At 41.5% G+C, this 16,737-nt stretch overlaps 1 protein-coding gene across 2 annotated transcripts in view; it reads right to left on the reverse strand.

The window, feature by feature from the left end:
• Window positions 1–16,737, reverse strand: part of PTPRT (protein tyrosine phosphatase receptor type T) — a 454,289-nt gene that overhangs the window by 16,790 nt on the left and 420,762 nt on the right. For both annotated transcript variants that reach the window (XM_037402826.1, XM_037402825.1), the window contains 6 exons: window positions 15,577–15,664; window positions 7,728–7,804; window positions 6,805–6,841; window positions 5,368–5,465; window positions 3,498–3,614; window positions 2,009–2,163 (listed from right to left, as the gene is read on the reverse strand). In XM_037402826.1, the coding sequence (XP_037258723.1) occupies window positions 2,009–2,163; window positions 3,498–3,614; window positions 5,368–5,465; window positions 6,805–6,841; window positions 7,728–7,804; window positions 15,577–15,664 (572 nt within the window). The remainder of the gene's footprint in view (window positions 1–2,008; window positions 2,164–3,497; window positions 3,615–5,367; window positions 5,466–6,804; window positions 6,842–7,727; window positions 7,805–15,576; window positions 15,665–16,737) is intronic.

A 16,737-nucleotide genomic window follows, 5' to 3' on the forward strand; every position in this document is an offset into this window, starting at 1 on the left:
AAAGGGGCTCAGTCTTCCACTTCAAACGTTTCTTTTCCCTTTTTAATCCAGAGGATATTGGGTCCCAAGGAGGGTGATTTCTTGTTGTGGATTGTAAAATTACAGAGGAAGGAGCTCGAGGCTACTCAAAACTTTCAGTTTAGAGCCCCCCGCTGCTTGTGAGAATTGGACCATCTCCTGCAAAACTGTGTTGTCACTGTGCCCTCCTTCCCTCCTGGGAAATCATCCAAGTTGTTTAGGTGTGAAGGATAGAGAGAGGAGAACGTCTCTTCACATTACTCCAAAGGAAGAAGGAAAACTCAGCTCAGATCAGGGAAACTTCAGTTGCATGAAAACTCCAGCAGAGCCGAAAGCAAGGAGATATGAATGACCATAAATTAATGGACCAGATTAATCAACTGCTGAATAGAGGGAAGATATTTTTCATTTGTAGAATTTTAATGAATAAGTGGCATTTCCTCTCCCTTTATCTCACAGCTTTTCAGAATTTTAACAAATAGTTATAACATTTCTATATTTAGAGAATCCTGGCACTTCATAAATATCGAACAGCGATATTATCCAGCCAGGCATCGGTAGGGAGAATTTGGTAATTACCACTTAAAGCAAGTCATTAAAATTCAAAAGCAGATAAATAACGGAGAGGAAATGGCATTTATTCATTAAAATGTGAAGGATGAAAAATTTCTCCTTGCTTTCTTGGTGACAATGTATCAGGTTCGGACTCCTTCCAGGGCCAGACCCATGTCACTGCACCAAGGTAGCAAATTCAGGCCCTGAGCTCTAAATGAATTCCCTCCTGCCAGCTCCTCAGGCTTAGCTGCATTTTATTGTAAAACTGATTTACTACTTGCTAAAAAACAAAACAAAAAACACCCACCCACCCCAAAATCTGTTTGAAAAAGGTAAGACCTAATTGATTTTCCTTTCTAAAGTCTGTGTGGGATGTATTCTGTCCGTCTTCCTGATCACACAGCACGGCACTCAGCGGTGAGTGTCTGTGGATGTATTGGGGGTGAGTCTTTGGGACAGCTCGCTCTGCTCTCACAGCCCTGCTCCAGCCACGTCTCCGCCATAAGACACGTGCCCTGAGCACTGCAGAAGCAGCTGCAACAAACCCAAATTTGGGTTTTGTAGCAAAACCTTTCCTTGCAATTTTGCATCATTGCAAAACCTAACTGTGATGCCAGGCTGTGTGCGTGCCTGGTCTCCCACCCTCCACAGCGTGCCCGATCACACTTCACGCGATGAGTTCTTTGCCTCAAGGACACTTCTGCGTATCCATATAGCATCTTGCACAGTTGGGCTTTAAGCTCAGTGGAAAGAAAAGGGTGCAGAAGAGCCCTCACCAGTGACAGCAGCAGCCAGGGAGTTAGCACGCATGGGATTCAATATCTGAATTTTCACAACTGTAAACCAAGCAGCAAGGATTCCTCTGACATTCCCCTTTTATTTACTAGCTGGAAGGCACTGGGCAAATTTTTAAGTCTGACATTCCCCTTCCAGCTCCTGGGCTTTGAGGAGGCCAGGATGCACAACGGTTGGCATCCAGACCCAAGGCAGGCTAATGGCTCAGGTAAGGCTGCTGGTGCCGGGACAAAGCAGTGCATGTGGCTATGAAAAGCAAAGTTGCTTTAAAATTCCTTTTCTTTTTGTAGGCATTGTCCCTTCTGCCCCGTGAGGTCTGCTGTAGATAACAACTGGAATGACTGTCCCAGATATTTACTACTTTCCTGCTATGAACATCTAAGAGACTACAGGCCACCAGAGAGTCTTCTCCATTTGAATGACCCTCTCTGACCTCTTTATTTCATCTCCAATTCAGTTAGGCTCCAGAGCTGCCACTTTAGAAAAGAAAATCAAATTCCACTTTGTTTCCTGGTGAAGCCCACAAATTATACTCTTTAACAAACAAAACATAGTTGATTATTGCCAGATGAGAATAAAAAAATGAAAAAAAAGCTGAAAAAGCCGCTGCAGGAAAGGCTCAGACAAAGAGCTGGCATACCTGCAGTGTACCACAATGGGTCCTGCTTCTGGCGGGTTGAGAAACTTCACTTGGCGAACAAAGCCCAGGAGGCCTGTGGCATAGCAAGGAACCCCGTGGTCCGGCCAGCTGGTGAAGTGGAACTGCCGAATCTCTCGGATCTCATGGTAGCCTTTCTGAGGAGACAACACAGCCTCTTATTTTTCTTCTATCAGATGGCAATCAGTGTATTCTGCTCACTGCTCCTCTACCTCATGCAGAGGCTGAGCAAGCATCGAGCTCTCTCTCGTTCCACGTGGGATGTGCGCTATGCCGCTTCTCACGCCGAGAGATTTCAAGCTGAACTCCAATTACAAACGAAGTGGGTAACACACAGCTGAGGATTACAAAGCTGAATGCCAGCTCCCAATTCAAACCAGCAGTCTTACAATTCACACCCAGGAAATTAAACAACTTTAAAGGATGACTTCAGCCCTATCACACCACGGCTGCATTTATCCAGCCTCTTTTAGCGTTATGGCCATAAACCACCAAACTTAAACCCTTTCTGAGGCAATGAAGTAACAGCCTGGGGAATGAACACCTAGAGAGTGGGCACACCCCAGGCAATTGCAGACTTTCTGCCATCTCCTGCCAAAAAAAAAAAGCACTTTAAGAATACAGCTGGTGATGAAGAGGGCAGAAACTGGTACCCAGACCCAGCACTTTGCTTTTCTGGTGAGGCTGTTACTGGTACATGACAACTGACGCCACCTGTACATGCCCTGCAAAGGGCGACACAGAAGCATCAGCTGGCTGTGACATTTTATCATATGAGAAAGGTAGGTGGAATCCAGCAGCAGGTCCTCTAACTGTCAGATTCTGGCATTGGCATCTCTTACCAAGTTTTTCAGTGATTTAATGAAATATGGAGCTAATGTATTAGAAAACTGGAACAATATTCCCAGTGTGGCTGAAGTTCATTTAGCAGGAATTTTTGAAAAGCTTTAAAACCACTTACTGAGTGTTTGGAGAGTAATTTGGACAGACCTGGAATACTCTGACACTTAGAGTTCCAATTTCTAATTACAAGTAACAAAAGTCTTACAAATCCTGCCAATTTGGGGATAATTTTTACACTCCTCTCTTTATTATATTTTTATTTCTGTTGAAAGGGGACCCTACCTGGCATCAAGTTTAACTGACACCTTTTTTCATCTGTAATTTGCCACTGTGAAACATGACAGTTATTATTCCTGGCACACCGTCAACTGTCTGCCAGCTTTTGGATGCATTTAAACTTCATGCACTGTGGATTCTACTTTTGTGGCTACATCAAGATGTTCATGTAAAATCATTTGTCCAAAATTGGAACCTCTGTCAAAAATTTAGGTTTCTGAAGTGAAACCTGTCCAAATAGTAGCAGCTCTCATCTCCAAGAGCATTCTGCATATCTTTCCCAGAGCTCACATTTCTGAACATGGATTTTAAGTTTTGTATCAAAATTTCAGCTGACTGAAGATTTCCTTACCTTTTGTACAGTAAATGTGCGTATGACATACTCTGCCAATGGTTCTGTCTCAATTAATGTGACTTTAATATCTCCATAGACCTCTGTGTCATCTGGCCAGTACCGAACACACTTTACCTGAGGGGAAAAAAGGAAATATTGAGAGGAACTGGCTCCAGCTCAGTCAGAGCTGACCTACATTTTACACCGCTTACAAGCTGAAGCCAACACAAATTGGGCTTTCTTCTGATGTACAGACCTTATCAAAATTACCTGCATAAATTAGATCACAATTCTTTTACCACACATAGAAACCACAGGGAGGATTTTTTTCCCCCGTTTCCTCTGTTGTCAATACAAATGGAAGAGGATGCCTTTTGCACTTCTTCTTTAAAATAGCCTTCCTTAAATTTACATACATGCCCTGACCATCCATCAGGTTTACAGAATAGCTGGCCATCACTACCACCATCCCCTTTAAAAAAACTCCAGGGTCTTGCTATTGCTACTGTAACTCTCTCTGTTTAGCCAAAGAATTTCACTTCACAGGGACTGTGAGATACCTGTTGATACATTAAAATTGTTTGACTGTAAGCTTTCCTTATCAGATGAGGACACAAATTTGACATTTGACCAGCTGTCACAGATCTCAGCTAAGGCTTGAGAAAGAAATCTCCTGATCAAGTAAACATAACCCAAGCTTAGCCGCTTTTAGAAGCCATGTGCAAAACTAATAGTAGACATTACAGCCAAGGCTGTGAAGGTCTACAAGGGATATTTAGGCTAACAAACACTACCAAATTATTAAATGCTGTAGCATGAAAGAGTAGAACTGTACCTGTAAAAGCTGAAGCAATTAGCTACTGTGAACCAGGTTTCATGATCCAGTTCCAGTCATAACCAGAAGAGGGTTTATAAATATTAAAAAAAGATTAATGTAGGTTTGTTGGGCTTTTTACACAGAGGTGTTTATTTCAAACAGTGTCAGTAGAAGGTAAAATAGAATAACAATAAATGAACAGAACCAGCTGGCATCCAACCACGAGATCTAAAGGAAATGAAACCCAAAGCAGCTGAATTACTAATGGCTGTGAGTAAACTATAATTGAAATTTTTCTTAGTACCAAAGCAATGGAAGGTGATAAACATCAGGACAAAACTTTTAAGGGCTCCAGCTTCTGGCTGAGGACGCCTCTAAACCAAAGACCACCAGGAGTGGGAACAATATGCTGGGGAAAGTCACCCAGACATGCCTTTTTTTATAAAGTCTAGCCTACGTCATTTGAGTTATTCACATTTGCTCCCGTCATGGGCTTTAGCAACTGCCTTGTGCTGCAACAGGGACTTCTGGCTCATCTGAACCCAAGAGAGTGAGGCAGTGGGTGTTGAGGAGGCCAGTGCTGCTGGGTGGCCCCAGGATCCAGCTGTGCACAACCTCATACCACCACGGAACATCATCTTCTGAAGTGACTGGAAACACCGGGCTTTGAACTGTCATTTAAAGAGCTCTTTTGATAGTTTGAACACCAGTCACACATTCTGGCCCCTCCAGATTTTTGTGGGTAGAGATGTATTCAAATTACACAGATAAAGAATAATTATTACAAAGTACATTTTTCCTTCTGTGCTGAAAAAGGAGACAGCTTCTCAGCTAGAATAAATTTGTATAACTCTGCTAAAGCCAAGACTTACACCAGGAACACGATCCTTATTAGCCTAGAAGGGAAGCAGCTAAGTATTACAAAATCTAACATTTCAGAGGAAAACCCAGAGTGGCTTAATTCATTCCTTTACTACAGTAAGCAAAAGGCTTTTCACTGGCTGAGCTGCCCTGAACATCTTATACTCAGTGGTGGTTTGGTTTTATAGGTTGGGAAAGTGGTACCCTTACCCTGCCCACTTCCACCAAGTTGGTGACCATGACAACACTGGCAGAGTTTTCTTGCCAAATCATTCTCCAGAAATCCTTCACTGTCTCTTGCATCGGCCCTGGGGCAGGAGAAAAGACAAAAGGACATCTTAAGAGAGTGTATCGAATGCCAACAACTCTTTTTCAGCTGTTCCACAACCATTGCCCTGTACCCCCAGGATCCTACTCTCCCTTTCACAGCATTGCTCTGCGATTCGGGGTTACAGACACAAACAGCTTGGAGCTCTTTAAGAGATCAGTTACTTCCTTGCAGGGGTTGTTAAAGGTTCTAGCACACTGGGAACAAAGGTGATGGCTTCGCTGTAAGTATTCGAGATGGCTCCAGTAGATTATCATGTATAAGTGATGGGACATGGATGTACCCTGCAGTGACTCTGTAATTGAGGCTGTATCAAAATTTGTACCTCATGCACCACTAAAATTCCTCCACACACTTTATTTATTAATTACAAAGGAAGAAGGAAACATTGAGTCTGAAGTTCCCCTATAGAGAAATATTTCAGGTTCCAGCAGCCAAACAGCCAGTACTCACAAGAGGTTTGCTAGCCTACAGCCTCTCTCTGACCTTGTTTCCTTCCTCTCTTCTACAGTGTCAATGAGATCCTCCCATGGGTTCCTTCCACCCACTCTGCCCAGCCTCCACGTTCTCTGCCTTGCTGCATTCCCTTTACCTACACATCCTCAAATGCCAGTTCTACTCTAACATATTTCTTTACTCTTCTAAACAGGGACAAGCCAGCCACAAAGCAGAATTTAAGAATAGAGTCATGTGTGTGAACATCCCATGTGCAGGTAAGGTAGGCACAAAAAATGAGGACAAGTAATGGTAGAGGAAGCTGTCATGGCATAAGAGTTTGGCCAGTGATGCAGGAAAACAGCACCCTGTTGTAAAGAACAGGACTAAGGTGGTGTTTCATCTAACTCTCAGCATTGAATTGTGTTTTTTCTTTTTTTTTTCTTCTCCTCCCTGGCTTAAGAAACTCATCAACTACCTTACAGAAGGTGGTGTTCAAATGCATTTCCTACCAGTTCATAGTAACCGAAAGTTCATCAGTCACAGGTTTATTCATACCGCCCTCCTCAAGCAATTTCACTCCAGAAGGTAAATCCAAGATCCATAAAGTCCATTTTAGTCCTAATCTCATACTTGATGCACAAAGGACACATTCTAGATTGTACTGCCACCTCTAAGTCTGTAGCATTTTTTATTCCTGTAGCTGAGGTTTTGCATTTGAGTGCCTTAAAGATCTTGGAACATCCTGTACCCTTCCCTTCTTACCTCTTACCAAGTTTTCAGATGTTCCCCAAAATAGAAGACGTCACTTTATAAACAGCTCTTACCACAGTTTAAAACGGCAGTGGTTTTACAACTATAGAGACATACAAGAATGAACTTGCCTTGAGTTGCAATGTAATGGCGAGGCCGGTGGTAACCCTGGAAGAAAAGAAAATATGTGACACTGCGAGATCACAGTTGAGACAAAGCACACCATGTATTTTATACCCTCCGGGTACCAACAACTGCTGCACTCTTAACAGTGTACTAACACTGGTTATTGAATGAATGAAGACAGGCAACTATGTTGCCCGATGAGGTCTGAAGTGATGGTATCTCACTCAGGCTGAATGATAAGATCTCATTATGCCAAAGAGAAAACAGGATTAGGATAGTTATGATTTCTTCAGGAAAACACAATCCTATAACTAAGCTGTGGGCAACTCTGAAAGCTGCACTTTCTTGTCTGAAAAAAAAGGTATGCATGTGCATCTGTATGAAAATGCTGTGGATCAGTCTCATGTAACTTTATTAGGTGCATTTTTCATCATTTAACAAAACTCTTGTGAACATTGTCATGCCCGTAATGTTTCAAAGATGCATACAAGAAACACATGCTCATTTGATCATTCCCTGTGTAGAAGGGAGGCTGCTTTTAGAATGTTATTTTACAACACTAAAAAAAATAAATTTCAATCTATTTACACGCCTTCTGCACTACAACTTTGTAAGAAGTAGATAAGTCTCAGATATCTACTAATGCTATTGCAAAGGGCTGATATTGATTTCTGCATACATCGTTTAGCACACATTCCAGTTCTGTTGGTGGATCTGTCAAATACAGGAAATCTCCATCTGTCCAGATTGGTCAGACAGAATAAACTGAGACCGAGAACCTTCTCCCTGTCACAACACGGTGTTTATATAATGTTCAGCTGTCACTCATATCAGATCACCAGTCTGTCCATATGTCAGATGCACCAAATTCATAAGCAGACTTGTCAGCAGGAGTGTTTGTCATAGGGGGAATGTCCAGGAGCCTTACGTCTATGTAATTGGCGTTTATGTAGTCAGAGTGAGGGTCCCCATCCAGCAGTTGCAATCTCACTCTTGAATGATCATCTGAAAGAAGGAAAGAAAAAAAAGTGACAGTAACGATAAAGAGGAGTTTCCAAGTGTTTTATTTTATCTGGTGATTCCTGCAAGAGGGTAATTGAATACTTACAATAACAAAACAAAACAAAACAAACAAAAACACACAAAAAACTCCCAAAACAACAAAAAAAGGGATATCACAGGTATTCCTGTTCCTACAAGCCTTTTCTCTTGTGTTTAAGATATAACATTTAGATCCTTAGCTCAGTGTTCATTCATACTCTGTGTTCATTAAATTCTCAGCTGTCACCATAATCCTTATAGAGCTTTTAGACAGACCACAATTGTTGCTTGGTTTGGGGGTCTTGGGACAGATCTTTTCAGGATGTATATCCATGACAAAAGCCATCTTCATGCTTGGAAGTAACAGCCTCCCTGGCTTAATCTGGTCTATGGAAACTGAGGCAAGAGCTAAAACTGTCAAGATCAGGATAAAAATATGACAGAGGTATAGGAAATTAAAGGAGGGTAAACCAGCAAATTAAATCCTGCAAGTCAGAAATGGGGTGACCCAGAAATCTAAAAGGAAACACTGAAGGCAATCAAAGCACTGTTCCTTTACCCAGCCCACGGAACTCGGCAGCAAAACGGCATCGAGGCAGTGCTAAAAAAAAAAACAAACCCCAAAAAACCACAACACAAAAAAACCCTGAAACACCTTCCCCCCCAAATTAGAAACATTCATGTTTTTGAGGATGTTCAAAGTTACTTTAAATAAGGCAATAATATACTAGATATCAATCTTTTCATCTCCCAGCATGCTCTACAGCTCAATGCATAAAGGAACTACCCCAGCAGGCAGATTATGTCATGATGTTCCACCAAGGGAATATTTTGATCTTTCCCTGGAACAGCTGGTGCTGGGCTCTGTCACAGGAGATACGGCGCGAGCTGGGCTGTTGGTCTGATCTGGTCTGGCAATCCCAGCACTGGCGTGCAATTCATTGCAGAACTGCTACTTAAGGGCCAGTTGCTTGGCAAAGGCTACTGGGTTACAGAGGTCACTGCTGGCCATGCCGGGCTCATTTTTAAAGGATTTTTTAAAAGTAGTATAATATCGAGTCCATTAAATTTATTTCCCCTCTACCAGCTGTATAGACCATAGGCCTTGGTCAGTTAAACATTGATGTTTAGAAGCACTTAGTAAAATACGAGCCTAAGTATGTTTTACATTCAATTAAAAAGAATCGTAGCAATGAAACATAAAAATATGAGGTGTGATTCTGCAGTCAAAAAGGGGTTTAGTCATGACAATTAAATGCAGGAACAGATAATTGTAATGACAGATGTGCACACAGTTCTGAAATCCAAGATTTGGATATATATTAAACACTCATTGGGTTATGTAAAGGAATGATTCTCATATTCTTTGCATTCTTTGGGTGAGATTTTCACACACAAAAAATACAACCACATTGCTGCATTTATCAAATACTGTATTTGCATTCAGAAAAGGTTATGCAGGTGAATCAATCAAAAGCTCTGTTATATTTGTATTAATAAATATAACCTTTGTAGACGCAGTGGAAGTAGGTATATTTCTCAGAGCGCTGATGTCGTTCCCAGCTCTAGACAATTACCTGCGCTCAAGGCAACTGCACTAGGAGTTGCAGTAAATCATGTGGGTAGACAGACAACAAAAGAATTTATACTTAAAGCAATTCACAAAGACAGACAAAGAGCTGATTAAACCGGACACGTAGATGAAATACACAAAAACTCCTGCAGACAATTTCACACTTGAAATTCAAGGCAGCAAACTAAGCTAGTTAAGAATCACACAGACCAAAAGCAAAGAACCCCCCTCCCTAGAGCGAATGGTTGGGAAGGGAACATTTACTAACTCCTCTTGTGATGCCATGATATAATAACGTTATGAAGTCTTAACTTATTGCAACAATAGAACTAAAAAGCAGAAAGACCAAAAATGACCCTCATGACAAGTGAAAAGAATCTCAGGTTGATTTTTTAAGTGGGACAAAGACACTGTCTGTGCACAGAGTGTCGCTGAAGTGCTGTGACTAGCCCTCAAGGAAGAATCTGCCTCTCTTCATTTCATAGAACCAAACCCCCAAATTAAGTTTCAGCTCTTTGAGCCACGCTTTAGTTAAAAACTTAAAACAGACAGGCTGAACACCTCCTGAGGAAGCTAGATGGGAAAGACCTGAGAAGGAGATGGCAGGAGAGGTCTACAGATTTAAGACAATTACGGATAAAGAAAAGATGCTCTCTAGTTGTAAAAAGTGGTTTTGGTTGTTGGGGTTTTTTTTTGCTTTAAGTCAAATATGGTTATTCTATCTGTGAAAAACAATAAAGGATGAAGAAATGATCATTGGAAATGAAATATTTTTTTTAAAAAAGGAGACATTCAGGTTTAGGTCCAATTATATTTTGGGACTGAATAAAAAGTACTTTTAGCTGAACTTTGCTTCAGGAGGACAGAATTCAAAATATTTCATTGCATATTTTACAAAAATGAGATTAATTCCTGTGAAAGATGTATTTCTCTTATAAATGTGAACAGTGGAGCAGAAAAAAAAACCCCCACACATCTGTGTATATGGTAAACACACAAAATATTAACGATGCCTTAAAGGTGTCTTTAATTTTGTTCATAAGTTCACGAGCACAGTCTGGATAAAAGTTCATGAAGTAACTTACCTTATAAATCCCCCTTTTCCCTCCAAAAATTGGGATTTGGCTTTTTTTTTTTTTAATTGAGAGGGGGCAAAACCCAGTGCAATTTATTATGTTATTAGCAGTAACAATCTTGCACTTAAGTTTTTTTCATCTACAAATTTTAAATAACTTTTTAAAGAACAGCATGATATCTTCTCTCAATGGTTAACATTTATTTCCAATTCTGCACCCTATCCCCTGGACTACACTAGCCAAGGCAGCTACATATTCGGCACACTGAAATGAACGTGTTCCCCAACTCTTCTGTAGACCTATCAGACATCGTATCACCATGTGTTAGGAATGGATTATAAGAAACTAAAAATGGAGGGAGAAACAGAATGAAACTGTATGTCAGTAACATTCAGAACTGCAAAACATAGAAATATATTTTAATAAATGTATAAATGATTTTATTTCTCCTTGTTTACTATAGTCTGTATGTAAGTTAGCAGAACTCTGAATTGGTAATGAAGAGTACTTTGAATGAAAATTGGTCTTAAGACAGATTTCAAAAATGACAAGAATTTCACCAAAAAGTACTGTGCTTCCATTTTAGTGCAAAAATGTTATCATTTCAAACTTCTGTCAAAATTCCCATTAGTGATCATTTGAAATATCATTGCAATTTTTCCACATCTTATTTTGTCACCAGCACTGGATTAATCTCACAGAACTTTCGCCATCTAAATATTATGTAGCTAGTCTAAACTGGCTGTCAATGTTCCCCGCATAGTCAATGAAAAATCACAGACAACTTTTTAAAAGATTCAACCCAGTTCTGGTACAAAAGGATGATTTGCCTTTTCAAGGACCCACTGTCGTCCTCTTTCTATCCCCACTGATCATGGACTGTGCCTTGAAAACTGCTTAACAGCAAGGTGTGATATGTCCCATCACCTCAGGATCACATACTGTGGACTTTTCATAGACAAGCAAGAATTCTGGCACCACAGAAGAAACCATGGAACAAAACCACTTGGAAGATGAAAAGTCTTCTTTGCTAAATCCAATACTGACATGTGGGTTTTTTTAATTCTATGCGTTATCGCTGTCTGTGGCCAAGAAGTGCTCTCCACCTGTGCTTCAGCTGAAAGCTCCGTTAATCTCTCTCTGTTGTTCACCTTTTCCACCACAAAATTCTCTGATTAATTCGCAGCCTTCCAGCCCAAAGCATATGGTATTCAGAGCACAAAGGAAATGCAGCAGATTTCTTTACTGTCTTTTGTCATTAACTCAACAGTTTTTAATGGACCATTACAAGACTTTACAACCGTGGTGCATAAGTGGGAAGATGCTTCACTGCAGGTGGGGGATGTGTCCAAAGTAGTACCAGGATGAGCACTCCTGTCAGTGCTGACCTCCTCCTCTAATAATACACTCAGGAGGAGAAAAGAAAGGAAAAGAAAGTGCCCCTCTGCAAGGCAAAGCAAAACAACCCTTGTGTCTTTATGTCTCAGCTCTCATCTGGGAGTTTTTAGTCTTACAATGTAATGGGTCTAAATCCGGACAAGACGGGGAGAAATAGAATAGACACAAAGGTCCCATATAGCTTCTGGATGTTTTCTCTTCTCAGTAATGGGTTCAGCTCAACATTCCTCCCCTAACAACCACTTGCTGATGCACTTTGAAGACCTCAATATCTAGGCCCTAAAGCACATTAAATAATTTTGCTTCAGCACACAAATGGATTCACTACCTACCCTTTCCCCACAAAGAAAACCCTTGCATCTCCACAACTGTCCTTGTGTTTACAGCTTTTATACCCAAAGTGCAGGAGCAAAGCTCATGGACTCTGCCAATATAATAAAAAGTTTGAGTAGGGCAGCTTCCTCCAGCACAGCAAATCTGTGCAGTTGCAGGGCATCTTCCCACGCTCACCAGCGGATTTCTGTGCTCATACAGACCCTAAGCCCACTACTCAGTTTTGCCTTTTCTCCAAAAAATATACCTGTGTTGCAGATTGAAGGGAACCCTGAAAAGCTGGGATTTAAAGCATAGGAGAGGTTAGAGCTCTCCTTGCATCTCCTCTCTATGAACAGATCAGCTTCGTCTGCAGTTTTGGTTTGCAAATATAAGAACAACAGATGTTGGGGCTGGCAGTAAGATCTCGGTTTTCATACAGGCACGATGTTAATACAGCCCTGGGAAAGCAGTGAGCCGAGTAAAACAGTCCTGTAAGTGTACTATTACCCAGAAGGCCATAAAGACAAGATCTAATCTGCTGTGATTCACTGAGCAATGCTACTTATTGCAAGAGCTTACAAACCCATGTTTTAACAAAAGTCTCTGAAGCAGTTACAAAAGTTAGATCAAAACCTGACTTTTCAATTCACTCCCCAAAAGGCATGGGGTATCTTGTTCCAGGAGTGATGAAATGGCAACTGTGGTTAAATAAATCGGGTTAATTGCCATCTGCAGCCTTTTACAAAATAAACTGGTAGGAGCAATCAGTACATGCTCTGGATTTTACCAGCAATTACAATTCTAGCACAACAAAGCAGCTAAGGGTGTGATCGTTTTCCACCCCCCAACTCTGCTCAGGCTTTCGCACAGTTTGTGCCCACGGAGCACAATTCCTTTTCATGATCTGCCTAGAGGGAACTACTGCTATTCTCAGCTCTGCTATCAGTTCTTTACTCTGGATCCTGTTGTTGCCTTTACTCAGGAAAGTTGCCTGACGTTGCCCATCAGCAGGGTCTGGCTCAAGGCTTAGCCAGCGACACTACCGGTAATTTCCCAGTGGTTTTAGAAAATGTCTGATGAATGACATGCTCCTTCCTTAGGAATCCTCCCTTCCTTCTCCCTAGCCTCTTCAAAATGAAGCAAGGATTTAACTGCATTTTATCAGTCTTTATTGCTCATTACTAAATTCTCCTTGCTATCTCTTAGAAGAGCTGTTGTCTCCTCCTCAGAATCTTTGTTCTGATATATATCTGAAGTGAAGAAAACCCACTCAACTTTGTTATTTCTCTTCAACTCTTCTGCAACCTTCCTCTTTCACTACCTTTCTTTCTTAATCCATCCCTTCCCACTCTCTCAACTTCATTCTGAAATCTTTCCCAACAGTCCTCAAACTTGAGCTTCTTTTCTGATGTCTCATACCGTGCAGATAGCTCTTCCTTAGCTCTGATTACAATTTGCATTCCCCTTTTCAAGTGCATCTCCTCCTATCTGTTCTGCTACTGTATTTATATTTATAGCTAAAAGGCTAACATCACTCTTCGTTAGATAACAATTCATCTTTGTGAACACCTTCCCTTCACATAACTCCCCATTTATCTTCCTTGATTTTGCTTCCTTGATTTCTTCTCACATTTCACTTGGAATTCAATGTTTTCTTTGTGACCACCTTCAACAGAAATTACATGGTGTCCATTGCATAGTCTCGTCTCTTTTCATCTCCACTTTTACATTACACAAACTGCTTCCTCAAAATCACACAGAGGAACAAAGAGTCTTTCACATTTCCTTCTTTATATCATTCTATGGCACTTCCATCATTAATGTAGCGTGCATTTCTTATCCGGATGATTCATCTGACTTAGAGCAATTAATCAATTTAATCTAAGCTAATCGTATAAACAGGTAAATTGAACCCCAGTCTTGAGGTGTATCTCCGGCACTAGAATTCAGGAAAGCTACAGAAGTGGAGCTCATAGGCAGCTGAAGTTCAGGGAGACTATGTTCTCTCCAACTGTAAAACTCCAGTACTATCCTTTCCATTTTCTACATGGAGAAACAAAGACAGATAGAACTAGTGACCTGCTCACAACCAACACAGAAAGCCAGCAGTAGAAGTGGGATCAGATCAGGGCTCACAAAGTTCTGATCTTCATTTCCACATTTCTTCATCTTTACCGTATGGTCCCTGAACTGAGCTGTTCTATGCCGTTCCCCTCAAACTGGTACATGAATCATTTCTTTCAAGAATTAAAAGAAAGAGAGGAGTAGTTATGTGTGAGATGATCTTTCTTTGTGGCCAAGGTTTTTTTGTTTAATTCTTTAGTAACGTCTGTTCTCCAGGAAATACATATTTAACCTGAGAAAAAATGCAGTACTAAATGTATCACTCGGCGTGACTTAATTTTGCTCTTACAGAGTTCTATAGATTTACCCAGTCATGAAAATCTGTGGCACATTCATGTATATTCTTATTTCTTGTTCAGATGGTCTCAGGCCTGGCTTCTCCAACTTGACGCTGCTCAGCAGCCCTTAAAAAGAATTCCTTCTCACACCTCCTCTCCCCAGTCATCATAAGGAATAACGAAACAGTGGGGTAAGCTGCCTTGGAGAGCTTGCGGAAAGCTCAGCTTTGGAGATCGTTAGGAAAGGCTTCACAAATATCTGATAAAAGTGACAGAGGTGAATCTAGTCCTGACTTGGAGAATAAAGCTGACCTAAATGGTTTTATAAGAGTCCTTCACTGCCCTGCAGTTCTCTGATGCATCAATATTCCTATAACATCAACAGTAACTGGTTACTGAAAGAAGTAGAACTAAGAAGCTTTAGTCCAATTTCAGCTGCCTTATTGTGATTCTGAGGCAGAAGCTAAGCTTGTCCCTCACATCAAACCAGCTCTCTGGGGACAAGCAGCAACTGCTCCACTGGTTACTGACCACAAGGAAGGAGAAAATCTGATCTCTGATCCACGTCTAAAAATCGGATATAGCTGCACCTCCTTTTGTGCTCCCATTCGTGGCACTGAAAGCTCTGGATTATGTAGTAAAAATAGACAGAAAATGGGCATCATCACCCACTGCGAAAATCTGACAAAAGGATTTAGCCCTCAAATTACAAACACTAAGCACAAAGCTAGGCAGGTAGAAAATGTGTAAAAAAGAGTGAAGTCATGCAATGACTTTACGTAAAACAGTGAAAAAACCCATAAAATAATAATAAAAAAAAATCATAGAAACATAGCCTGTAACCAACAGATTGAACTACTGAATGATCAGCACTTTAAACCAACGTTTAGTGAGATTCTCAAACACACCCTTTTCCACAGGATACATATAAAATCTTACAGAAAGCTCAGTTTAATGTGAATTTACACCTACAGGAGATTATGTTTCCGTATCTGTTCTTATTGCGGTTTTCATCTTCCTTGGCCGTATCCCAGGATGCTGTCTGCCCCTCAGGTAGCGCCTGCAAAATAAACAATAGTGGAGTGTTTATAAAAACGTGGCCAATGCCTTCAGGTGGATTAAGAAGACTGAACAGGGCAAAAATAAAGATGCTGCATAATTCAGCAGTCAACCAAGCAAACAGCTGTTCTTGAGGAAAGGGCAACATCCACTAATGCAAAAAGCAGAGCTCGGTGCAGACCATTTGCATCTCTTGGCTTCTGCTAGTGAAGAATCATTTTCCTCCTGCCACTTCAGATCTAAAAGGATCAGGGGAATTTGGTCCTGGCTGCACAGTCACAGGTTAACCTCGTTTTCCCTGTAGAACAGGGTTTGTGGAGTTCCAGGTATATACACTCCTAAAAAACCCCAGATGGCTGAAACATACTGCTCAGTCTTGCATATTTAAGCTGAAAACAGATACAGTGTTTTCACCTATTTCTATATTAATAATGGGGTGATGCAATACAAATCACTAAGTGGTTTCCTTTGGGGAAAAGTAAAGCTCAGGGGTTTAGCTCATGTGTATGGAAAAGAGGCAAAAGGAGGCAAAACATGCTCCTGAAGCATGAAAATAAACAGTCATTTTCCTAAAATCTGCTCTTTTAGTTGAGAAAGGCTGGGATAAGGAAGCCGGCAGCACACGGTGGTACCCTGCCCCGCAGCCTGGCCCTCCTGCTGGGCTAAGCACACTCAGATGAGCCGCTTTCCCCTTGAGACACATCCAGGGAGGACCCTCAATGGCAGAGCCAGGAAAATGGCAGCTGGCAGGGGGTCCGGCTGGAGGAACCCCATGCCTTCCTCGGAAGGTGGCTTGGGTGCCTGTAAGCAGGACGATCCCCCTCCCTGTCTCAGGGGGGTCAGGGATGTCAGTGCAGGCAGCCCAAAGCAGCAGGCACAGCAGTGCTTTCTGCCAGCACAACAGCGGCACCAGCTTTCTGGGTACGGCCAGCACCACAGCGGGGCAGAAAGCCACCAGCGGCAAATGGGTGCCACCAGCTGCAGCCAGCCCAGCCTCGACCTGTGCTGAGAACCCAGCCAAGGAGAGCAGCAGCTCCCACCAGATTGCCTCTGTCCATCTGCCTCCCCCAAGAT

Source organism: Falco rusticolus, chromosome 10, assembly GCF_015220075.1.
Source record: "Falco rusticolus isolate bFalRus1 chromosome 10, bFalRus1.pri, whole genome shotgun sequence".
Classification (NCBI taxonomy): Eukaryota; Metazoa; Chordata; class Aves; order Falconiformes; family Falconidae; genus Falco; species Falco rusticolus.